Source organism: Ostrinia furnacalis, unplaced genomic scaffold (assembly GCF_004193835.3).
Source record: "Ostrinia furnacalis isolate ACB-3 unplaced genomic scaffold, ASM419383v2 OfSCF7182, whole genome shotgun sequence".
Taxonomy (NCBI): Eukaryota; Metazoa; Arthropoda; class Insecta; order Lepidoptera; family Crambidae; genus Ostrinia; species Ostrinia furnacalis.
In genome coordinates this window covers 1,385,079-1,412,342 of record NW_021137421.1, presented here as the reverse complement: position 1 = coordinate 1,412,342, position 27,264 = coordinate 1,385,079, and the positions used below count along the sequence as shown (strand labels likewise).

Genomic DNA, 27,264 nt, shown 5'->3' with positions numbered 1-27,264 from the left:
TTGTTTTCCACGGACTTAAACTAACTAGGGACTTCGGCTGCATAATCAAATCAAATCAAAATAATCTTTATTTGTGTAGACTAATTAAATTAGTGTACTTACAAGTCGTCAAATGCTCTATGTCTCATTATTTTTTGCCCTACCAGCGCTTCGAGACAAACATTTGGCAAGTGCTGAGAAGAGGCGCCGCAACAAACTCAGTCACCACAAGATAGATAGATTTTGGCTTATTGCATTATTTATTTATTTACACACACACATTTACTATTTTCACAGGCTAACCCAATATAATAGTAATGCCAATAATTTATTTATCATTTATCGCGAGTCTCTCGATTTATACTAGGTACGAATGTAAATTTTTCACTGTAACATAGGCACACTATATTTCTTATGTAAATGATTTATATCTTCTGAGTCCTTGTTAAGTTAGGGAATGAAATTTTTATCTGTATTTATTAGTGAGGACTTCACTAACTTTTAAATGCCTCTCAATTATTGAAATCGGTCTTCTTTCATTTCCAATTTTCGTTTTAAATCCTCATTTGATTTTTCTCTTCTAAAGGGACGTCAAGTGGTTCGTTATTAACTTTTAACAATCGAACTTGGCTTGAAAGAACATTATTAAGTACTCGTATTGCGGCGATCTTGAGATTTTGTGGCGTAGGATTTGGGCGAGGGTGTAGTTATTATACTCTACTTATTAAGGGTTGCTGATGCAGTACCTGATAGCCAAGGTATTAGGGACTCTATCGTCAGACAAAACGCAACATTTGTAAAGTTATACTTATGATACTGTGAGTAACTATATCAAGAACCGCCGATACTGGCCCAGAGTCTTAAACATTTTAAATTATTGTCTTGTTCGAGCAAAATCGCTAAAATCAAGTGGCAGTGGGCGGGGCACATAGCTCGTAGAGCTGATGGCCGTTGTGGCAGAAAAGTTCTCGAGTGGCGATCACGGGCCGGAAGACGTAGCGTGGTGGGCAGCCTCCCATTAGGTGGACGACAAACATGGATGCAGGCAGCGCAGGTCCAGTCGTCATGGAAATCCTTGGGGGAGGCCTTTGTCCAGCAGTGAACATCATTTGGCTGTAACGAACGAACGAACTCACGTTTGCAAGCCTTCTTGTGCGTGATCTTCTTCGTAGGGTCTCTGTAGTAGCCTTCACGGCAGTAGTGGCAGTGCCGGCCGGCGGTGAAGTGCCGGCACTTGATGCAGACGCCGCCGGACTCGCGGCCGGACAACTTATACAGCTCCATGTTGAACCGGCATCTGCGGGCGTGGCCGTTGCAGCTGCATTCTGGGGACAAGAAGTCATGATAAGAAAACGTTTATGAAAACCTAATATTTAGGTGAAAACCGCTTACAAAATTTCAAACAAATTCTTTAAATATTCATTATTTTGAGAAAGTGAAAAATATGTGTCGAGTATTTTTTGATTAAGGTAACTGAAGGACTAATTCAAACTCTAGCTTTTTTATCCAGGAAACATTCCATTGCAGGAAAAAGGCCTGTAGGGAAAATCATCACCATAACAATCATCAGCAAATGGCGGTCAACTGCTGTATGTCTAGACTCCCGCAAAAATAATGATGCTCGTACTTTCCAGCCACTACTAGAAGCGCAGTTAGGCGTCCTTAAAATAATAATTTCGTTTGATAAACGAGTATTTTTAGATAAGTAACCCAAGTAATTAATTATTATATAAATGTGAGTAAGGTCGCGGGAAGAGCCTATATGCGGGCAGCGCAGGACCGTTCATTGTGGAAAACCTTGGGGGGGCTTTTGTCCAGCAGTGGACGACATTTGGCTGAAATGAACGAACGATTAACACTGTCTGTTTTAAAATAAGCAATAGATAAATAAGGGGAAACATTGTCGAGGAACCTCTGCTTTAAAGACTTTTCAATAACATACATTTTAAATCGGTGTCGATTTATCGAAATGATTTCCTCCATTGCCTCACTTAATTCTAGACTTTCTGCGAGCTTAATTTTNAATATCTCTTTTTTTTTGTCCACTTCAAACTTAAATGTGTTATAGACCTCTAATGCATCGTCTCCAATAACATGTAGAAGCAAAGCATTTTGAACATGTTCATCCAATCTTTCTTCAGCCCCCGATGCTTTAAAATAGAGCAAAAACCTTTGCTCCCATCGCTTGAAGTTTTGCGAAATAAGGTAAGTGCCCCCTACTTCGGTATATTAAGGCTCTTACGATTTTAACATTTTATTTAAAAATAACCAAGGATGATATCAGTATGAAAGCTTTTGTATGCTAAAGTTTGGTTTTTTGACAGTAACTTAATACATAAATTATAGTTATATTGTTTAAACTTTTTTTAATATTAATTGTTCTGCGGACCTCTTGTTTGGATCCTGTTTCGTGATAAAATTTTGCTCTGTTTCTAAGTTCGTGAACTCATGTCCCCTATTTCGGGATAAAGTTTTACGCATCGAGTTAGGATATTTTAATAATGATTAAGTATTTAAAAACGATAGTATAAATTTAGAATAAAAGAATTCTGTGAAATTGACGATATTACTTACCTGAAATATTCATGAGAAATAATGTGAGTCTGTCTAGCTAGGTAGGTACGTACCTTCGTATAAAGTTTTGATTTATTATTCTAACAATATGTGAAAANTTAGTAGTATCAGGTGTTGTTTTTGTAAAGTCACATTATGTATGACTCGCCATCGTAATTGTTTCAAAAAATTTCACAAGGATGTTTAAAAACAAGATGTTTTCATGAATAAGATTTTTTGCATGCAAATTGTTTTTTATTGTTTCTATCACTCTTATTACGCCATAACTGTTAGGTTGGATTGCACCATCTTACTTTAACTTTGACAAACGTCAAAAATCTGTCAATCTCTATACAAAAAACACCGGGTATCGTTATAGTTACGGTCAAAGTTAGGTAGTGCAACTTAGCCTTAATAAAACCTGAGAAAACAACAGTAGGGGGGATTTTTTTTATGTGACAGGAGGCAAACGAGCAGACGGATCACCTGATGGTAAGTGATTACCGTCGCCCATAGACACCCGCAGACCCAGGGGTTACAGGTGCGTTGCCGGCCTTTAAGGTGAAGATACGCTCTCCTCTTGAAAGCTTGCAGGTCGTATCTGGATGGGGGACACTGCTTATGGTCCCGGAGTCCTTTCTTATAAATAGTGCGGTTGATAAAAAAATATGCCTGTTTCAGAATATATTGAAACTAAAAAACGGCTCAGAAGGATAAAGGTAAAAGATCCCATCGAAATAAATCTTTCAGAGACAGTGACTGAGCCACCAGAATTGAGAAAAAGGAAGTATTGTACCTATTGCCCTTCTCATATAAGAAGGATGTCTAAAATTATTTGTGGTTATTGTTCAACACCGATCTGTGGAGAACATAAAAAGATTTTATGTTTCGTCTGTGCTAAAAAGCATGTGCCGAAATGCCGATAAAAACAATTTTAACTACGGAACTTATAGTTAAATGGTAAAGGTCATAGCACACTTATCAACCCGGAAAGGGATCAACACCGTATCCCCTTTCGCCGCGAAGCGAGGCGTTTACGTTACGGTACGGATAAGTGTGCGTTGCAGTACATACGGAGTTTCGATACATACGATCCGTTACCGGGTTGATAAGTGTGCTTGATCCTTAAATCTTGTCTACATTTATTTTAACGACAGGTGAAATTGTGATAAAATACTTAATGTAATTAGAATTTTTGAAACTATTTGTCCAGTGAGAATTTACTTCCCTGTACCTTTAAGTTCGAATAGTTCGTGTGCATACTGACGTTGTAAAAGAGCTCTTTAAATAAATGAATTTAAATCTGAATGGTGTTTGACGATAGAGATAAGGGTTAAATCAATAAAAGTCTTAATATATTAAAAATATGCAATATTATATTGTGCAACAACTTTCATATTCCCGTTTTACAACAATAACCATTATTATTAATAAATACCTACATAATAACAATGATGTAATGTTCATATACAAAATATATTTTTTTTTACAGTGCAGTTAGTTGGTCGTTTCATTGTTATAATCCTTATCAATTAATTTTACTCATTTTTACATTAATAGATACAATTACATTATAAGAAACATAATAGACATTGTTACAAATTGTCGCAAATTTAAATGTAATCTAGTGTAAAAACATTGTTTTTTAATGTTATTTCTATTCAGGTTGTCAAAATTAGAAAACAATTAACTACTTATACGAGTAGGTACATAACCCATTCTGTATGTAACATTACACAGATAATTTAAAATGTAAAAAATTATGGTCATGGTGTTTTTGTATTTATTATTTCTTCTATAATTATATTCTTCTTTACAACATTGGACTATAATAGGACAACTATCTGGATGTTATTTTTTTGTTAAATAATATTTAAACTGTCTGACAATATTTTTCAAATTGTTGTTATACAATGTGTTACAATTTTTAATATTTGTATTAATATTAAGAATAATGATCGTATGATCTCCCTGCAAACTGTATAATTATGTAAAAACTACATTATTTAGTTAAATTAATTAATTATTTTTACTTTGGTTGTCACTTGTCATAACAAAGTACTTATAAACTATACTTACGAGCAAAAGTATGGAATCAGCACCTTGTGTTTTGTTCCGAGCAATCTTAAGAACTGAATAACTATTTGTGTATCATAATACTACCTTGAAAATGGTACCATTTTTATTTGTCTTCTATTAGTCATTTAGTTTTTATGATCGCTCGAAACAAATAGGGTGATTCCATATTTTTTCTCGCGAGTGTATATTCAGAGGAAACTAACACTTACAAATGTATTTAAAAAATGGGAATGTCACTACTAAATTCATAATATACATGTTACAGTGTCTTTTGATCTTATATAAATATTATATTATATCTATTATCTTTACCAATCGTATACTTATTATGTAAGCGTTAAGTATTGAAATGACATTGTGATCTTATTTAAATAGGTGTCCTACCGATTTTATGGAAAATAATATTTAAGTAAGAAAGTAAAGTAAAAGTATTAACAGATGACAGCACAACAGAATACATTTACGTGTAAATATTTTTTTTACAAATTAATTATTTTACAAGGAAAACAATAGAGTGTATAAACTATGTAGACAAACATTTTAGGAATGTCATGTCCACCTTGATGTGATTTCTGTCGTTTGTTTATTTAAATTGGCTATAGTATATGTAATTTTGTAAAATAAGTAAAAGTTGACATATTGTTGTTACCTACTAGTAAGGCCACCTAAGTATCACTTACATAATTTATTATTATATTAATTTTTTGTCTAGTTAGTATGACATCTCACTCACAATAAGTAGTCGTTAATACACTTAAGATATGATTATTATATACAAAAGACAATATATAAATATGTATAACAATTGATCTAGACATATAGACATTTATTAGACTCACGTGTAAGGGTAGTGTCAATAAGATGTACTTAGGATTTTTTTTGATCATGATATACAAAAGACATTCCTAGGTATTCGCAAGTCAAAAGGCACGTAGGTACTGTTATTATAGATTTTGATGTATTCTAATACATTTGACCAAAATAGATACCTAATTGACTAATTCTCTTCATTTTGTTAACTTTTAATCTTTCTAAGTAACTAGGTAACTTAAATAATTTATTGTGTAAATAATGGTTATTATTTGGTCAAAGTCTATTTAAACGGGTTAAATACAATAAAAACTGTGATTTCAAATATCAGGAGTTTTATTTAAAACAGAACAAAACATTTCTGTCAAATTCGCACTTGAAAAAATGGGTAATCTATAAATATAAAGCCTTTTAAAGCCAGCCATATAAAGCCAGCACGCGGTCTTCAATGCATGTGGGTGGTCTTCATACAATGAATGACATAAATCTTCTTCATAGGTCATACTTCATTCAGTCATCAACAATTTGTTTTTTTTATTATTATTGTTTTCTTTTTTTTTTCTCTGTTTCATCATGCCTTTGAGTTTTATGGCATTCACAAGGGAAGTGAAAAGGCGTGTTTAAATAGTTTATTATAATTAAATATTTTATAAATGTTTGAAAGTTTTAATATAATTTATTTTCTTTTTGTCTGGTTAATCTGTGTATTGTGATTGTGTGATTTTTTTGTTTTTGTGCTTGCATTGGTGCACACTGGGTTGGCCATAACCTTTGTTGGGCTAGCGTCATGAGTCGCCTCCAGTGTTGTACAATATTTTAATTTCATAATTTAATTTTTATTTTCTTCTTGTTGTAATTATTATGTGGTGAGATAGTGGCGCCCTCTTTGTCAATGTCTTTGTCAATGTTTTGTTTAGTGTTTTTTTTTAATTTAAATGTTGGTTGGAGAAGAGGCACCCGCTGAAAACCAGCGTCGGGGCACGCGTGCATGCACGCGTGGCTCGATTAATGCTGAGCGGGCGCCTTTTTGACACAAAATATGCGTGTATAGTTTTAAGTTCCTTTGTTCTATTTTTTTCTCTTTGTGTCAAATAAAGTTTTTCTTATCTTATCTTATCTTGTCTTATCTTATCTTAGTAATGAGGGTAGTGGGTAGGTATACCAACCGTAGTCTCGGCTGCAGAACTTGTTGAGGTTTAGGGTGCGTGCGCCGGCGCGGCACCGTCCGCACTGATCCGCTGCTGCAATACAAATACAGGTTAGTTCACTCTTAAGCCTACTGTCCACGTAAACCGCACGTCATACGCACGCTATTGCCAATTGACGTTTGCTTGCATCTTGCTTAAGAATAACCAAAACTGTGTCCACAGAGCGCGAGCGCGAGTTGCGTCGTCTTACGATTGTCATGCGGTGTGCATGCAGTCGTCAAGTGATTGACCGTGAACAGTGTGCCTTACCCTTCTAATTGTAATGTGTGTTAATAAAGTTATTTATTATTATTTATTATTATTATTATTCTAGGAGGGAGGAGAGAGAGCATCAATGTAAACTCTTTTGTATACCCTTGAAGGGCTGATAAAAGTTACCCAGTTTCAAGTAAGGACGGCTTTATTTCAGCACTGCCCAAATAATTGTCCCAGAGCAGTGGCAGGGTTAAATTGTACTTGGGACATGTAAGAGCATTTTAAAAGCCTAATTAGAGTAAATGACTGTTTTGACTTTGTAGCTGGTACTCAGGTAAAGGTTAAAGTAGCCATAGTGGAAAGAATAATACCTACAGATTGCAGAGATGATATTTGCGAAAAAACAACTTTCGAATTAACGCAATAGCAGAGGGCGATGCAATAGGCACCTATCTGCGGTTTGCAAATAATTTTATCAACTTTTAAACACCATGCTTATAAAAAAAACTTAGGTACCAATACAACCATGTTATGCCATGTCTCTCTCATATTATTATAGTTACAAATCAAAAGGGATCTATCAGGAAACTATTCAATGGTGTTATAACTAATAATACGAGAAAATGCTAATTATTAAATTATTTATCTGCATCTAATTTAAATATTATGATCTGAGGGTTAATTTTATAAGGACGCTTTCACACGGTGGTTCAGCCACCCATGTAAAAACGCTCTACGTCATACACAAATAAATAAGTAAATGAAAGAAATGAATGAGTTACCTTCCATTCAGCACTGACACGTTAAACACAAACAAATGTGTTAATGAAACGATGAGAACAAGCTTAAAACAATATTAAATATGAACAGTATTCACAATAACCAACGAGCATGCAATAATAAATTCTAAAGGACCACGGGGCTCTTGTTGATTTAACAAAATAAAGTCAGTGTATCTATTTTTCTTGGAGTAATTAAAAAGACAGAATTAATTTTTTTTTGAGACTGACGGTCTTTTCAGGAATTTAAATCGGGAAAAGTAAAGAAAGTTTAGCTACGTTTTTCAGTGGTTTTCGTCTCTAGCCTTCCTTCCATATTTTAATCAGGCGACATTATAATAATTCGTAGATAGATAAAAATAATCACCATTTGAAATTGATTTGGTTTCAGAAAAGCTATTGACAGATACACTGAATTTAATAGATGTTAGTAAGGGCTTAACTAATGAGGTGATACCTCTATAAATAGGCGTCCTTTAGCCAAAAAAGTCTAACTATCGAATTAGGTATACACTAACATAGGTACTAATTCAAAACGATTACTTCTGAATTGATAGTTTATCTCCAGATTTCTGAAAACTGTGTCAAGAAAGTTATTTTTACTCTTCTATACTATCTATCAAACTAATATTACATCAAATAACTTTATTTGTAACCTGATAAAATCACTAGCTTTTTAAACGAAAATAAAATAATGTAGTCTGCTTTATGATGACAATATTTTTGTCAACAAACTGTTAAATAATTCATGACAGTGTTTAATCAGCATAGACCGATGTCCATTGTTAAAATAAACGAAACCGTTAAATATGAAACAGAATACAGTATTTTAATATCAAAGTGCAAATTAATAAAAATAAACAAGAGTGTCTGTACGAATTTATGTAAAACATGTAGGGTGACCAATTAATATAGATTTGTGACAACTTATCAGGACAACTCAAAAAAATTCAGTCCCCTTAGCGTTTAGTTTAAAGGTGATTATTTTTAAGTTGTCTTGAAGACAAGAGTGTCACAGAAATTGAAGTAGGTACTTATAATATTATGTTTATTAAAGTAAATACAAAAAGTAGGTACATACACTCTTTTCAACAGCACTCGATCGCAATAATATTTTGAAGTAAATGCAATAATTTTATATGTTGTTTTAAATTTTGCAGGACTGCTGGCTGCCATTATTTTATGAAACTATTTTTTTCTGCAGAATTTATTCCCCAAAGAATGTTAAGTTTCTGAGTAGGTACTTGAGTTACTCATTACAAATAAATGATCATAGTATCCATAATCAAATCGAGAAGATTCTAATCGAGATTTAGACAGCAGTTACAGCAGTACAGCAGTAATCAAAGGGCAATGTACAGTCAATCGAGTGCGGCGGTGCGGTGGCGTGAGGCGAGAGTGCAATGAATGTCCACTTACTACTTACCGCGGCCCGGCTCGCCGTCCACCGCCTCCATCGCTTGCACCGCGGTCACCACGCGTGGGATGCCTGCCCAGAAACAACAGTTAAGTATTATTGAGATAATCTAAAGAAACACATTATGTTAAGCTTGCAGAGCGTCGAGCACTCACTGCGAAGTTTTAGATAACGACACAAAAAAGACCGTTACAACAGTCTGTTACGAGCAAATTTTATATTATTATTTACTTCAGCACCAGATCAGTTTTTAAATTGACTCTGTGCACATCTCATGCCACATCCAGCTTTTCTCTTTAGGTGCGAGGAATTGGTATTGGTATCACATTTTTTATAATAACATTTCCTACATAGCCAATGTGTCAGCGATATTTTAAGATGAAACTGAGAGAAATAGGACTCAAGCGCGATGTTTAGGCTATGTTGTTACTTACAAATCGTGGCTTGTAGATCTTAATACACTCAAATTGTTACTTATTAAATAAACGTCAATCTTAAGGTACTTCTAAAGTCTTGAGTCCGTTGCTCTCAGTTTTAAAATTAATGCAGCATGGAAAGAGAGCAACTGCACTCAGGAGGATATGATGAATGCTGCTGACAACGCCACTCTTGTGGCGGAGTTTTGGGCTGACACTGTGTTTTGTTGTCGACACGAAAAGAAGAAGAGTTTAAAATATTTTGAAGAGCTTACGTATGCAGGGCGCGATGTGGCTCCGGGACTGCTGGTAGCCCTTGGCGCAGCGGTTGCAGGTGGTGCCGGTGACGCCGTCCTTGCACGGGCACTGCCCGCTCGTCTGGTTGCACGTCTTGCCACTCGCGCCCACCGGGTGGCAGTCACATGCTGGACAATAAAGGTTAGTTAATGACAAATAACAACAATAGCAAAGCAAACTTACATGTATACAAGGCACGTCAAGCTTAACATTGTGGCATCTTAGGAGCACCTTTGCAAAAAAATGTAGAGTCATATAATATGCTGTTTAATATTTTAAACTATTATGTTGCATTTTTTACTATAAAATTATCACTTCACGGGATTTATTGCAACAATATCTATTTTAACGGTAAATAATATTTACCCTCCCGACGTTTCGGCTCGGTTGCACGAGTCATGGTCGCGGGCAGACCTATTATTATTATTATAGACCTATTAGGCATAAATATTATTTACCGTTAAAATAGATATTGTTGCAATAAATCCCGTGAAGTGATAATTTTATATTATGCTGTTGTCTGTAGATACGTCCAACAAGTGGGTAGACGGATTTCTCAACCTACGAGTGAGGATTTGAATTAGTTTGAGGCTTGGTGATTGATATTTAGAACAGCAGAAACCTACGAGAGCAAAGTCGCATGCCTTCCGAAGGCTTGCCGATTTTGATTTGTCGTCACATCAAATTACTTCCATGGCGGAGTTCGTTAAAATATAAACGAGAATAAACCTGATAGTTAACAAAATCACCAATGCGTTTCGTTTCGAATATAGATTCATCATCCACGCCTTATTCATTTGCTCCTACAATAAATTATCTGCACAATAAACCAGTGCGCCCACGCGTGCCGTTGAAAGGGATACGTCTTCATACACACCTACTCAAAACAGACCATCACTATGATCGGCTGTGGAAATCGAGTCCGCGATCTTCGGAGTTTATTTACGATCCTGTAAATCATCTTCCCACGAAATTCGATACACAGGATTCGTTTCAATTCCTTTTCTAATCCCGACAATGGGATGGGAGAGCAACCCAATCACCGAAAACTGTCTCCAGTGGCTGACCCCGCCATTTTATGGGGGTGAAAAGTCGGACCGAACTTTGAACAGAAAATTGTGTTTCCGATTTTATGCGGTTTTGTGTTTTGTTCAGATATTTCTTTGGGGTAAGGATAAGTTATGGACATGGTTTGTTTGTGGATTTAGTTAACAGTGAAATTGGAATTAATGTTGAAAATATCTGTGATGTCACAGTATATACATGAGCTAAATTTATCTACTGTGGTGATGTGACTTTTAATTTTTAAATAACAATATCGCACAAACAATGGAAATTATTCTTCCGCAATCTACATTTTTTAAATATTTTATTAGAAGATATTCTTTTAGTATTTTTTTTTAATAATGCTACAATGTGCAGTCAAGATTAAGAAGTGGCTAGAAGTTTCAAATTGCACACAAATCTTAATCGATAGAAATAGCTTTGTATTTATAAAGTTTTCAAATTAATATCTTCAGATATCACAACATCATATTGAAAGTGAAACCTTTTCCTCTGGGCAAGAAAACATTTCCAAACACTGAAGTCATGACACTCAATCCATACGTTATTTCAACACCATATTCTCACCCTATCACGTCCGAAGGGCCCTCCTTTATTTTTCCAATACCTCCGAACATGGTCCGAAATTGCTGAGTCCGGACGAACAAACACCCCAGGGCCCCGGGGACCGATTTGTTGGGGCCCCAAGCCTAACGGGTTTATGGGAGTTCTTATGGCGGTAGCCGACGTAACGAGTGCCGGAATGGGGAAGAGGCTAGAGAGCAAGGGGGTTGATAACACTATTATTTGTTTTCACACGTACCTATGAAGATGTTACAAAAGCAAAACCGTATTTTTTCCTCCTTGAGGAAGTTTTTCTTTTCAAGTTGAGCATAAAGATGTAATAATAAAATCTCTGCCTATGCAAATTGGCTTTAACTAGTACTACTATTAAAATAGTTTATGTTTAAAGTTATACTAGTTTTTACATATACAAGCTACTTGTTGTTAAGTTTACATTGATTTCGACAAAATATTTTTTTCGTATAAAGAAAAATATTGGGTACAAAATAACACTGAAAAAGGAAAAACTGAACTGAACCTACTTTGGACCAACTAAAAATTAATTCTTTATAAAAATATTAAACAGGTACAAAGAACATTATGAATGAAAAAAAAAACTAGTCCACTATTATTAATTTCTGAGAACATTTTATTTTATCTTAAATACTATGTAAACCACAAAAATGCTGGTGGGCAATTTTTTTGTCCACTATTTACTTCCTGTCTCGGGTGATCCCTCCAACACGCGGTCAGCGTGGTCACCCTACGTTCAACCCTGCAGCTATGGAGTTTATTTTCGTTTTATGGAGTTACGATGTTTCGGTCTATTCAGCCGATTCGGGCCATTTCTGCCACGGCAGCGGCCACTAACGTTTTAGGGTTAATAGTGTAATGATAGCATTCTATGTACGTTTTATATTTAAATTTAAATTCGATGTTTATGTTTGTTTAAACATTTGAATTTTCACAATAAAAGTTCCCTTGTTATACACTACTTTTGTTTTCCACGGAAACTAGCTGCTGCTCGGGGTTTCGGCTGCATAATCAAGTCAAACGTCATTCTGTTTTTGCCCTACCAGCGCTTTGAGACAAACATTTGGCAAGTGCTGAGAAGCGCCGCAACAAACTCAGTCACCACAAGATAGAAAGATTTTGGCTTATTGCATTATTTATCGCGAGTCTCTCGATTTATACTTAGTACTAATGTAAATTCTTCACTGTAACATACACTATATTTCTTATGTAAATGATTTAATATCTTCTGAGTCCTTGTTAAGTTACGGAATGAATTTTTTATCTGTATTTATTAGTGAGGACTTAAGTAACTTTTAAATGCCTCTCAATCGGAATCGGTCGAAGTCTTCTTTCATTTCCATTTTTGTTAAATCCATATTTGATTTTTCTCTTCTAAATGGACGTCAAGTGGTTCGTTATTAACTTTTAACAATCGAACTTGGCTTGAAAGAACATGAATAAGTAGGTACTCGTATTGCGGCGATCTTGAGATTTTGTGGCGTAGGATTATTTAAGGACGAGGGTGTAGTTATTATATTCCACTTATTAATAAGGGTTACTGATGCAGTATCTGATAGCCAAGGTATTAGGGACTCTATGGTCAGACAAAACGCAACATTTGTAAAACGGTAGGTATATCTATGACCTTATAATAAATACGGTAAGTAACATATTATAAATTACTTGAAAAAATCGAACTGCCTAAGGCGGGAATCGAACCCATGACCTTTCGCTTGCCGGGCGAATGCTCTTCCATCTTAGCTACTTTTTAGACACTATGAGTAACTTTATCAGGAACCGCAAATACTGACCCAGAGACTTAAATTGGCATTTTAAACTATTACATGTCTTCGGTATCGTGGAGTCCCTTTTTTCAGCTGAAGGCTAAGTGCCAGTAAGGTAAGCCAGTGGTCTTAGACATTTAGGAGTAGCACACTCAATTGCTGTTATAGAATTTGTTTGACTTACGGCAGCGGTGCAGTGCCGGACAAGCAATAGGACTGGTTTACTCACGTTTACAGGCCTTTTTGTGCGTAATCTTCTTCGTAGGGTCTCTGTAGTAGCCTTCACGGCAGTAGTGGCAGTGCCGGCCGGCGGTGAAGTGCCGGCACTTGATGTAGAAGGAATTAGGATGGGTTTACTCACGTTTGCAGGCCTTCTTGTGCGTGATCTTCTTCGTAGGGTCTCTGTAGTAGCCCTCGCGGGAGTAGTGGCAGTGCCGGCCGGCGGTGAAGTGCCGGCACTTGATGTAGAAGGAATTACGTTTGGTTTACTCACGTTTACAGGCCTTCTTGTGCGTGATCTTCTTCGTAGGGTCTCTGTAGTAGCCCTCGCGGCAGTAGTGGCAGTGCCGGCCGGCGGTGAAGTGCCGGCACTTGATGCAGAAGGAATTACGTTTGGTTTACTCACGTTTTAGACTAAGAGCTAGTGAACGCCAGACCTACGTCATTTTATAAAAGCTGAAAGTTTGTCAGCGTATGCTCCCAATATAGGATATAATGTTGGTGAATTATGAAGTTTGGGTCGTGGTGGCTTTGGGAGCTACCCTAAAAAAACTGTCTGTCAAGGAGTTGGAACTGTCAAAACTGTCTGGCTGTTGGGGAAAATACTTCTAATTATTGCCCCAATATTATACATAAAAATCAGATTTTTTATTATAACGTAAGTCTAACTTTTACGGTGGCTTTTTCTGTATATTCAAAAGACTGTAATTCTACTAACGTTATACCATTAAATCTGATTTTTATGTATAATATTTGGACAATAATTAGAAGTATTTTCCCCAACAGCCAGACAGTTTTGACAGTTCCAACTCCTTGAAAGACAGTTTTTTTAGGGTAGCTCCCAAAGCCACCACGACCCAAACTTCATAATTCACCAACATTATATGCTATATTGGGAGCATACACTGACAAACTTTCAGCTTTTATAAAATGACGTAGGTCTGGCGTTCACTAGCTCTTAGTCTATTTACAAGCCTTCTTGTGCGTGATCTTCTTCGTAGGGTCTCTGTAGTAGCCCTCGCGGCAGTAGTGGCAGTGCCGGCCGCGATGAAGTGCCAGCACTTGATGCAGAAGGAATTAGATTTGATTTACTCACGTTTGCAAGTCTTCTTGTGCGTGATTTTCTTCGTAGGGTCTCTGTAGTAACCCTCGCGGCAGTAGTGGCAGTGCCAGCGGTAGTATGCCGGACATGCAGTAGGATCCAGACATGTAGTAAGATGGTTTACTCACGTTTGCAAGCCTTCTTGTGCGTGATCTTCTTCGTAGGGTCTCTGTAGTAGCCTTCACGGCAGTAGTGGCAGTGCCGGCCGGCGGTGAAGTGCCGGCACTCGATGCAGACGGAATTAGGATTGGTTTACTAACGTTTGCAGGCCTTCTTGTGCGTGATCTTCTTCGTAGGGTCTCTGTAGTAGCCTTCGCGGCAGTAGTGGCAGTGCCGGAAAGCGGCGAAGAGCCGGATAGCTTGGTTTGTGCCGGACATACAGTAAGATTGGTTTACTCACGTTTGCAGGCCTTCTTGTGAGTGATCTTCTTTGTAGGATCTCTGTAGTAGCCTTCACGGCAGTAGTGGCAGTGCCGGCCGGCGGTGAAGTGCCGGCACTTGATGCAGAAGGAATTAGATTTGATTTACTCACGTTTGCAGGCCTTCTTGTGCGTGATCTTCTTCGTAGGATCTCTGTAGTAGCCTTCACGGCAGTAGTGGCAGTGCCAGCGGTTGTGTGCCGGACATGCAGTAGGATCCGTACATGTAGTAAGATGGTTACTCACGTTTGCAAGCTTTCTTGTGCGTGATCTTCTTGGTAGGGTCTCTGTAGTAGCCTTCACGGCAGTAGTGGCAGTGCCGGCCGGCGGTGAAGTGCCGGCATTTAATGCAGACGCCGCCGGACTCGCGGCCGGACAGCTTGTACAGCTCCATGTTGAACCGGCACCTCCGGGCGTGGCCGTTGCAGCTGCATTCTGGGGACAAGTTTACAAGATTAGAAAATTGTTATTAAGAAAACTTTTTAAGTGGAAAACGGCCATTAACATTGTTGAGGTGGGAAACGGTTTTCAAAAGTTTGACCAAATCAATTGCAGGAAAAAGGCCTTTTGGAAATATCATCACCATATCAATCATCAGCAAATGGCGGTAAACTGCTGTATGTCTAGACTCCTGCAAAAATAATGATGCTCGTACTTTCCAGCCACTACTAGAAGCGCAGTTAGGCGTCCTTAAAATAATAATTTCGTTTGATAAACGAGTATTTTTAGATAAGTAACCCAAGTAATTAATTATTATTATATAAATGTGAGTAAGGTCGCGGGTAGAGCCTGGATGCGGGCAGCGCAGGACCGTTCATTGTGGAAAACCTTGGGGGAGGCTTTTGTTCAGCCGTGGACGACATTTGGCTGAAACGAACGAACGATTAACACTGTCTGTTTTAAAATAAGCAATAGATAAATAAGGGGAAACATTGTCGAGGAACCTCTGCTTTAAAGACTTTTCAATAACATACATTGTAAATCGGTGTCAATTTATAGAAATGATTTCCTCCATTGCCGCGCTTAATCCTAGACTTTCTGCGGGGTTAATTTCNCGAACGATTAACACTGTCTGTTTTAAAATAAGCAATAGATAAATAAGGGGAAACATTGTCGAGGAACCTCTGCTTTAAAGACTTTTCAATAACATACATTTTAAATCGGTGTCGATTTATCGAAATGATTTCCTCCATTGCCTCACTTAATTCTAGACTTTCTGCGAGCTTAATTTTACGACGAATGTTACAGCAGTTGTAAGAATGTACAGCAATCAATTTCTGGCAAGTCATGAACTTAGGGTTGCTAGAAATAATAAATAATGTGTATATCTTGTAAAGATTTTCATGTTAAACAATCATTCATGTTAATTCAAGCCTGCAGTATCCTTACTGATGGATGATTATAGGAAGTACTAGGTACGTAAAAAGCATTTGCTCTACTCGTAGTTTCTATTCTTGGATTCTAAGAACCAAATCCAAGACTTCTTACTCGAGAACCCCCTATGTGTTTTGTATCAAAAATCTACAGAAGAGTCTCATAGTGTCAACTGCCCTATTAACTTAAAGCGGTGTAAAGTAGACTGATGATGTTGATGTATTAAGCTTTGTAGAATCCATGAGTGGTTGAAATCCCTGCTCTGTACATAAGTATGAACTCTATTGCGGAACTCCTTTTTTATCAAACGTCGGGTTATGGTGGAATATTTATTTAACATAAGAGGAGTTACAGGCGTAATAAAAAGTGAATAAGGGAAAAGTCTAGACCAGTCCGGTAGCCCTAGGCAGACCGGTAGCTACGGGTGGGGTGACGTATGGGTCCATTAGCCACTTGAGCCCAACAGGGTGTCCCACTTCTATCTTTGTCCTAGGACATAATTTATACACACAGTAATTAAAGTACTGTACGATCTGGTGAAGGTCGCGGGAGGTGCCTGGATGCGGGCGGCAGAGGACCGGTCTTTGTGGAAAACCTTGGGGGAGGCCTTTGTCCAGCAGTGGACGTCTTTCGGCTGAAACGAACGAATTAAAGTACAATAAGAATAAAACGTGAATACTACTTATTATATGCAGTGTTTAAAATTGTACGGCATGTACGGGTCATGGGTTTTTTATGTACAGCAGTTTAGCAAACCTTTCTGTGCGATCCAAAAGATTCATCTTAATTTATTTGTCCATACATAATGAACAATAAGTTTTTAAAAATTGGTAACAAAAAGTGGTTGACTAACAAAAAGTACCTCCTTTCGCTCCGGCTAGGCATTTTATTTAACTAATTTTGTTGTTGGTTTGGATTATTTATTAAGCTGAAAATATCTCTAACTTCTAGGCACACTTCATGGTAACCCTCTATCACCGATGTACCACCATTACTTATCGGGCGTGCTGGCTCACTGACCAACATGCAGCACCGTCCTGTAGCCAGCGCAAACATTTGTACGCTTGTATCCAAACACTTCTAGGTAGTACTACTAGATATAATACTCTTTGCACTGGAAGGAAGCCGAACTTTAGCTTCGTACTCCTCAATTATGTTCTTCTTATTAATTTCGTTGCGGGTCCAATGACAGGTTAACTTTCCCCGGGACAAACATGACCATCACTGATTGGGGTTTTATTGGCAGTCAAGCTCTAGATCCTGGCAGCACAGGAGTTGTAGGAATGAGAGGGGGAATAGTTCGATAATATAATATTAGAAGACATCTAAGACTAAAATTTGTGGTTAACCTGACAGATAAGTTTCTAATATTCCATGAGGGACTCTATAGAAACATCGTCAAATATGCTCTATCAATTGAGTTGGCAAAACAGCAATTTTATAGCTTCCTTTCCATACAAAATACTCAATACTCAATCGTTTATTGCATAACCACATTAGCATTCACATTAGGTCTTACAATTTAGGCAGTTATACAATGTGGACCCAGTTAGGGTACAGCAACTTTAGGAAGGAGACAGAACGACGATCTTAATAGTTTCAAAAGAAATTAATGTACACATTGAGTTTGGTGGAAATGTCATTATCTATACTTATAATAAATCTGTAGAGAGGTCAATTCTGTACATGAAATATATTTTCAAAATAACTATCAGAGGGTGATTAGTGATCGATACTGATGCCAAAAATGCAATCAGTAAAATTTTTGTCTGTCTGTCTGTCTGTCTGTCTGTCTTTCTGTCTGTCTGTCTGTCTGTCTGTATGTTCCTTATAGAAACAAAAACTACTTGACGGATTTTAACGAAACTTGGTACAATTATTTTTCGTACTCCTGGGCAGGTTATAGGATACTTAGGAATTCCCACGGGCACGGGAATTAGCGGGAAAATCCTTTTGTATGAAAAATCTAAACTGCTTAAGTTAGACGCTTGAAATTTGGCATGTAGGTACCTTAGTGAACTTAAAGCTTAGTTACAACAGGATATTGCAAAATTTCCACGGGAACGGGAGTTAGCGGGAAAAAACATTTGTATGAAAAAATCTAAACCGCGTAAGATAGATGAAGGGGGTAAAACGGGATCCACGCGTACGAAGTCGCGGGCGGCCGCTAGTTAAAAATATATCGAAAAATCACGTTTTTAAACAGCTCTGAAACATTTGCTGCAAAGTAGTCACTTAAGCTAGAGTTCAATTAGAGAAGACGAAACACAGTAAAAGTCCCAAACTACCTGCTTATACTTACTCTACACCAGCTTGAGCTGAATTAGAGAAGACAAATCGTAGTAAAAGATACTAAGTAGTAATTAAATCTGACATATTCATTAAGCTAATTATACAGTCCTTAAAATAAACAAAGCTTATTAAACGCTACTCAAAAGTTATCACCCGTCAGTCCGAGCATTAGCAGCAATAAATCATAGACAAAAATCTATTACGTTTATGGCCTCGTAAAGATGTTGCAACGTTTGACGACAAAGGATAATAAACTGTCATGTGTGTCAGCGAGGGGTTATGATGGAAGCGAGCGACTTGACTCTAGGGCAGAGGTACTCAATCTTAGGCACATGGATTTGTCAATATCACCTGGTATGATAAATGTATTTTAATTTACTTGGTTCGGTGGTTCGATCTCCAACAAAATAAAAAAATCAAATCAGCACTTACAATATAAATAGTTATTCGCAATATTGTCTCATAACATATTTACAATCAATCAAGATTTGTGTCATTTAATAGACTCAAAACTCGATTCATACTCAAGCATAGAGTTGCAAATTGGTTTTTGAATATTGAACCATGCTAGGAAAGTCCCAAGAATAGACTCGAGTCTAGGTATTCTTGGGACTTTTCGCCCGTAAGTACTCCATTCCATCGTTGTAGTATTTTTAGGTACATAAAATATTTAAATATATTATGTGTGTGTATCTGAGGTAAAAAAGGTTGAGTACCACTGGCTGACAGTGATCTAATTGAGGAAAGTCGACAATATTTATTGCACTATAGTAACATTTAGAGCTTAATCTTTAAGTTACAGTTAAGTTTCCCATTATTATTTAGAGTGAGGAAATGAATAGTAGTATAATGTATAAAAATATTGTATAAACTTATAGAGCTACCAAATGATAAGTTTTTCGCCTGAAAAGTAAATAAAACTTCATAAAATAATTTCTTGAACGTTTTAATGAAAATATTTTCCTAATAACTAGGTACATTAACACATAATAAACATTACATACAGTCAATAACTTTTAACACATACTTTTTCTATGGTTTCTCGTTAAATTATAACAAAGGCTATGAGTTATTAACCAAAACACATAACAAAGGAAGTCCTAAATCTTAATTGTCAAACAAACCGCCCGATAACAGTCGAGCGTTTCAAGAATTAGACGCGAGCTGCGCCGGCGCATAAAACTGTCAACGTGCGCCGAACGTAACAACTACGTTTCACAGATGGCTATGATGGAAATACCATAGAGCACAAAGGTGAAGTGGCTTCACTATTACCAACAATAAAGCACTAAATGTCGTGATTGAGCAGTTTAGGTTGGATATCATAAATATAATAAATAATAAGGATGATGTGACGACTGGGTAATGAAATCGAAATCTGGGGGCACGGCAGTGCCCCCGCCAAGTCGAGCGCGAAGCAAACACTGCCGTACCATCCTTTACTGGAACCATTTCGCCGCATTTTCAGGCCTCTATTTGAGAACCTCTGGATAAGACCAGAACGCTGAAATTTTCGTCATCTGGTAAGCTATAATCACATACTTAAAATCCAAAATTTCAAGTCTGTAGGTCATTTAGTTCCAAAGTTAAGCGAAAGCAAAGTTTCGAATTTATGACACTCACTCACTCACTGATGATCATCAAAATATAACTAGTACTTCCCATTAACTCAGAGAGCTGAAATTTGGTAAAGAGTTAGGGTTTAATGACTACATAAAGGGAAAACTATAAAAACTAGGAAAATCGAAGATCTGGAGTAACACCACATTCATAATCAATACTACTAGCGCCACACCGGCACCATGGTGTTCGCCTATACCGCTCACCGCTAGATGGCGCTAGCACTTTGAGTGTCGTTTTTCTGCACCGCGGTGTCCAGATTTTTTTTTCTTTCTAGACCGCCCCGTCGATTAAGTTGAATGTTGTGTGATTATTTGAATTTCGTTGATTTCCTTTATTATAGTGAGGTTGGCTAAGGTTAAGTTATTAAAACATGTCCATTTTAAAGGTCGTTGAGTTTATTTGTGTTTAATATCGTATAAAAAATGTCGATAATATTAAAAGAAAAGACGACGACGACGTTAAATAATTATTTATGCCACTTTCTACAAAAACAAGTGAAATCCCACCAAAAACATTCTGTAAAAAACTAGCCAAGTCTCGATGGAGCTGCTTGTTTATCTCTAAAAAGTAATGAAATCTAGACAGAGTCGTGCCAAGTCTATGGTTCCTTACTGCAATTTCTTTATTATTATAGTTAATGTTTTGTGACTTGGCCGTTGAACAATCTTTATAAGGATAATCATACATAAGTATTATTGAAATACGCAGCTTTATCAAACCTACTTGACTGGTTATTGAATCAACGTTTTCCAAGTGGCAATTTTCCATCGTCAATGGGTAGCGCTTCTGGCGACAGATTGGTGCAATGGTGTCATGGACCACCTGGTTTTGTACCCTTCAACGGCCAAGTCACATAACATTAACTATAATAATAAAGAAATTGCAGTAAGGAACCATAGACTTGGCACGACTCTGTCTAGATTTCATTACTTTTTAGAGATAAACAAGCAGCTCCATCGAGACTTGGCTAGTTTTTTACAGAATGTTTTTGGTGGGATTCTATTTAGTCCGTCAGACAGATAATAAAAAAATTGGGCACATATTTTTTAATTTTTTTCATAATCGAATAATTACAGTATTATATTGAGTTGAAATATCGCGTGACGTCCTTTTGAGTAAAAAATCTACTCAAGCGTGACGTAACGCGCCATTTCAATTCGATGTTACACTGTTATTATTTAATTATGAAAGAAAAAAATATATGAGTCTAATATTTTCTAATTAACTGTCTGACGGACAAATAATTGAAATTTTGTCATCTAGCCTATTCCAAGACACAACTTTTCTAAAAGTAGGCAAAATTCCAGCCCTGAAACCCCGAAAGATTCTTTAGAAATTTCTTTTATTTTGATAAAAATTTGCCTATAATAACTATAACCTAGGACCTAGGTGCTGTTCAGAATAAGCTGTAACATAGTAAGGTTTCATATACGAGTATTATAATAATATTTGCGTGAAGGAGTAAAATGAAATAGCCAGTTCCTCCGTGGTTGAGGATTCCGGGTGAAGCTCGCTTCCACCTTGGGCTTGATCTTCACTTACCATCAGGTGAGATACAGGCCAAGAGCTTCCTCGTTGTGGATAAAAAAAAATGTATGACGGATTGTACAGCGCCTCTAGCGGAAACTTTCAAGAACATTTATTTTTAATATTTTTTTTAACGCGCTCGCTGGTGACGACGATTATGTAAGCTCGCATTAAGCCCTCTGACAACCATTCACGTTTCGTTTATTTACTTATATTAAAGATGCCTAAACGAACCTACTGCAAGTGCTGAATTTCTACTGTGACTCTACATAGATTCAAGAGATACCTTGGTAAACGATTTTCAACTCTATGTCCTTGGAAATGAGAAAAAAAGGTTATACAAATAGTGTCGATCAATTTTCAGCTCTATTCAGGAAAAGTTTAAGAATCTTTTTAGCAGAAGAGTTTTCTCGTTCTGGTATGTTGATTTAGATGTTTTAAGAAGAACAATGGATTAGTGGAACAGTACGCAAAGATGAGATGTAGATGGCATTTTGAATCGAGACTGATCTAGGTAGCAATTAAACAAAATAATATGCAGTTAGGTTATGGTTTAAATATCATCTGAACTTTTGTTAAACGTCAGAAGCTGCAACGTCCGGTTAAAGTAATCAAAATACATAGATGAGAGTACTTACATAAGCATGATTTTACAACAAAAAAGTGCTTGACTGTACATAGTACATAAAAACTATTGCAGTAGTACCTATTTATTTATATTAAAGGTATTAACGATCTATGCAAGTAATATGATCGAATTGTAAAGATCATGACTCTAGGTATAAAGATCAGTGGTAATCAATTTTGCCCCCAGCGGGATTCAAACCCGCAACCTCGATCAGTCTGCATTTGTTATTCAAAACTTGCAGCGGTCTCCGCTATATGCAAGACCGCATCCTTACTTATTTTTATTTTACTTATTCGGAGGCACGCGCGTCCGCAAAAGAAGACTCGGAAACGATTGATCACGTCCCGATTGGCTCCTACCCACTTCCAAAACCAACCTTATACCTTGTTGTTAAGGTTGCTAAGTGAAACTGTTCAACTAGTGACGTGTGGAGCACGTAGCACGTGGAGCGGTCAAAGAAATTAGTTACCTTTGTAATTGGCTTCAATGAAATTAAGCGGCGTCTGTCTTGGACGTGAGTTTCCGTTGATTCGTCTCGATTTGTTCTCGTTATGCGTCTGCGAGCGGAACGGAGGGAGTTTTTTGGGGTCCGTTGAAAGCGAACAAAAACCATTGTAACTTTCTTTTTGAAGGCTTGTAAATCTGACACCAAAACTCGAGTTCGCATCTAGCATAATTGGTTACACTTCAATGATATTTAAAAGTTTAGATGAAAGATGATTTTAATTGCGTCCAACGTAGGGTTCGTCACCAATTCAACAAAAGGTACTGGACACACGTGTGTCCAGTTGGTGGAACTCAAAATAAGTATCACTTATTATTTGGTTATCTGGACCCACTTAATCACTTTTAGGTACATGTGTTTTCGCCAACGACGCGTTAAATTCTTGGCGTGTTCAGATGACGAAATAATATGTGATAGGTGGTGAATAACCCTGCACGTAGTTTTCAAAGAACTCTGTTTTGCGTTTAATATGAACCTCACCTGGAAATTGAAACGAGAACATCTAAAAGTCGTCAGAGTCCCTATTCCTAAGCTTGTGTTGTGACCACATAAGTTAATCAGCTTCACCCCAATCACCTTCAGCACTCACCCTTCACAGCTATGGCATACAAATCGCGTTACAACACTACTGGTGCAGACGTCTCCCTCTCAGGTTATTAAAGAACATCTGAAAGCCGACAGATTCCAACTCTATTCCTAGGCATGTCACCACATAAGTTAATCAGCTTCACCCCAATCACCGTCAACGATCACCCTTCACAGCTATGGCACACAAATCGCGTTACAACACTACTGGCCCAGACGTCTCTAACTCAGTTATTAACTTTGTCTGACGCAGGGCGCGCAGTTAGCAAGACTTGAGGGATGCGAGAAAAACAATTTGGGAGGAAACAAGATTTTTCATTCAGATGTGTGTTGTTTATTTTAGGTTTAAATTAAATTCTATATTGTAGATTTCATCTAATCATCATCATCATTTCAGCCATAGGACGTCCACTGCTGAACATAGGCCTCCCCCAATGATTTCAACAATGGCCGGTTGGTGGCGGTAGATTGCAATTATCATGAACTTAAAATGAGAATAATATGGGACTATGGGACCTGTAGGGCACGGCAATTAGGAGAGAGGAGGACCACCCTAGATTAGGCGAAAGGCCAGTTTGTTGCCAGGAATAAACTAAATACGTATAATTAAATGAAATCTAAGAAAGACTTCAAAGTCGACTCATTGCTCAAACTCAGAGTAGGCGCACACCGTTGATTTTTCGTCGGCCGATAATTTAGTCGGGCAGTTGATCAGTATGGGCATGTATGGGAGTGCGCACACTACGCCAATTCGATTTGGCCGATTCTTCATACAATTTAAAATCGGGCATAACTATCGGCCAACTAAAAATCAACGGTGTGCGCGCCTACTCAGTGGTGGCGTCAACTTCAAATCTCTCTCTCCATTCTCTCTTCTATTTTTTCTCACGGGCCAAGTAACAAAATGATTCGTTCTGCATAATTAGGTATGCATTATATCCGAGATTTGGTTATTTTCCAAATCTCTACTTTCTGCAATAAACTCAGCAAAACTGGCAACCTTACAACAGGGGGGTGAAACGGGGTGAATCGGGGTGAATCGCTACACTTGGAATAACGAGTTTATTAATTAAATTAATCCGGGGGATGATATATCAAGGGTAATTACCCCAAGGATGCCTCCGAAGAGAATAATACAGGGTGGAAACGATAAGTTATCTCACTCGATTATTTCTAAACTACACAAGATATCGAAAAACTGGTTACTGATCCTGAAAGTGCTTCACAAGCTCTGTCAAATGGTGTTAATAATAGATTACAGAAGAAACTGGATCTATCCGAAAAATCAATGTTTCCAGCAGCTTCCATACATTTAATACAGCCATTAAGTCGACAACGAAATTTTGTGATGTAAGCTAAAGGAAAAGTGTAGGAACAAGCGTTTTGCAAGTTAACCTGTATCTACATGCAACTTTAATGGATATGACTTTTTATTGGATGAGAGGCTATAAAGATAAGGAGAAGCACAAAAGATCCCAATGGGTTAATGTGCTCATGGTCTTCGTGGACCCCTAAGCTAGATAAGGTACATGCAACTTATTTTAACCATTTGTGGGCTGTAACAGCTGGTTATTGTAAATGCCTAATACGAGTAAGTATAAACAGTTTTACCTATCTTATATCGGCGATTATGTACCTTTCATTACATATCTTACTATTTGACCAATACATAAAGCTAGTGCACTAGTCTCTCTAGTAATCCAGACTTCTTACTAATCCTGGATTATAGAAAGTTGCTCTATAAATGAATAAGACTCAATAATCATGTAGGCATTCATAAGTTCCACTTGTGGTCTAAACTGAATAAATATTTTTTGATTTTGATTTTTGATTTTGATTGGAGACAGTTGACTTTCTATTTCTGCGTACATGTAGTTGACCGGTTAATATACATTACACATTCTATCCTACTAACATTAAAACCGCGAAAGTTTGTGTGGATGGATTCATGTTTGACTCGCAAAAACTAGTGAATAGTTTTTAGAAAGTATAACTTNAAAGTATCACAAAGATGAGCACTTTAAAGCAATAAAGGGTTTAATTAATTGTCTCCTCATCTTATCATTGCAAAACTCAAACTCTTTAAATAAGTGTTGGACCTTTTTAGGGCGTCTTTATACGAGTAAGTACACGTCCCAATATAGCTCCCACATAGCTCGTAGAGACGATGGCCGTTGGGGCAGGAAAGTTCTCGAGTGGCGACCACGGGCTGGAAGACGTAGCGTGGGCAGGCCTCCTACTAGGTGGACCGACGATCTGGTAAAGGTCGCGGGAAGAGCCTGGATGCGGGCAGCGCAGGACCGTTCATTGTGGAAAACCTTGGGGGAGGCCTTTGTCCAGCAGTGGACGTCATTTGGCTGAGACGACACGTCCCAAACATAGCTAGCTCTATCACCACTTCGGGACAACATAATATGGGCTGATGCTGAGAAGAAGTGGCGGTAGAAACTCACTATTTTTAAAAGAGTAAGCCTCTTACTAAAGGTGACGGAGCTTCTTCCACCACTTCTTCTTATGCCCAAGCCCTTAGGTTGCCCCTAAGTGGTGGTAGGGCAAGCTATATTTGGAACGTATACAAGTGTCCTGGAAATGGTCCAACGCCCGTGTATTCACAAACGATGCTTGCTTAAGTGAAGCAGCAAATCGAACGCACAGCGTTGAAAAGAGCTCTGTGGTTCGTTCGTGTGTCACCCTGTGCTTCCACTGTGAGACCTCATAGTAATGTTTGTGAATACGGGAGTAAGTATTGAATAGGTAAATGTTTTGATTACCTTCCAGCAAAATAATAGATACAAAATGAAAAATATTGGCATATCTACGAGTGAGTAGCTTATTTGATAGTGAAAAGAATAAGGAAAATGGCTGAACATTAGATTAATTACCATCTGAAGGGCACAGGGGTGTGTTAATACTATTAATTAAACTACAGCATTAATAATATACATTCAGCGCCGCCTTTTCACGCGTGTTGCGCTGATGCGCTCGGAGTCACCCCTAATGATATTAAATTGTTTCTGTTATTAATCGCGCACGTTTATGTTGGCTTTATGATTAAATACCATTAAGAATACAGAGATATGAATAAGTATGTTCTGTACTTAATCAGAATAAAACTGCACTGAATGTAATCCGTAGGTTTATTAAATGACATTGCAAAATGTAAGTTTTTTAAAGGTCGTGGATCATTTCATACCACACTGGAGAGCCGATGTTGGATTGAAAGTTCAGATTTTGAACAATACACAATAAAGCCTTTGATCAATGCGTATTACCACCTTTTTTAACATATCTGCATCCTACGTTTGACTTTAGTAAATTATATGGGGCCGTGCAGGAGCACTGGAGGCTAAATCTAATAATGATAATGGAAAATTTAGCGCTTTAAAACCTATATGAACTCAAACATTTTTAAGCCAGCTGCGTATTTTATAGATAGCTACTTTTAAACTTTGTTTACTTCAAAAACCCCCTTAACCGATTAGTCGCACTCCGCGTTATATCCAACGCCCCACGCCCCACGCCCGACGCCCGGTGACAGATGACTGAGGAATTGATTGATGATTGACAAATGACTGACGAAACGATCGGCGCGATGCTGACGGGACATTTTCAGCTCGGCCACACTGACAGTGCGGCGAGGGAACGTTTTTATGTGATTAGTGTTTTTTCCGGGAGTATAAATCCCATGAATTTTGGATTTTCACGGATAGTTCTATCTATCGCTCGCGTGCACACCCCATGGAAACTTTCATTCCCTCTTCCATCGCCTTTACAGCCTAAAAACGCTTTCTTAGTAGCTTAAAATTATGCATTTGCACTGGGGTAACTAATTTTCTCATAACGTTTCTGT

At 37.5% G+C, this 27,264-nt stretch overlaps 1 protein-coding gene across 6 annotated transcripts in view; it reads right to left on the bottom strand.

Moving 5' to 3' along the window:
* NetA (Netrin-A) overlaps window positions 1–27,264 on the bottom strand; it is a 260,352-nt gene that overhangs the window by 18,741 nt on the left and 214,347 nt on the right. For 4 of the 6 annotated variants that reach the window (XM_028319402.1, XM_028319408.1, XM_028319403.1 and 1 more), the window contains exon 2: window positions 1,116–1,304. In XM_028319402.1, the coding sequence (XP_028175203.1) occupies window positions 1,116–1,304 (189 nt within the window). Of the gene's footprint in view, window positions 1–1,115; window positions 1,305–6,587; window positions 6,663–9,022; window positions 9,093–9,711; window positions 9,862–15,126; window positions 15,316–27,264 lie in introns of all 6 variants that reach the window. The other 2 variants (XM_028319404.1, XM_028319407.1) reach the window with 2 other exon arrangements.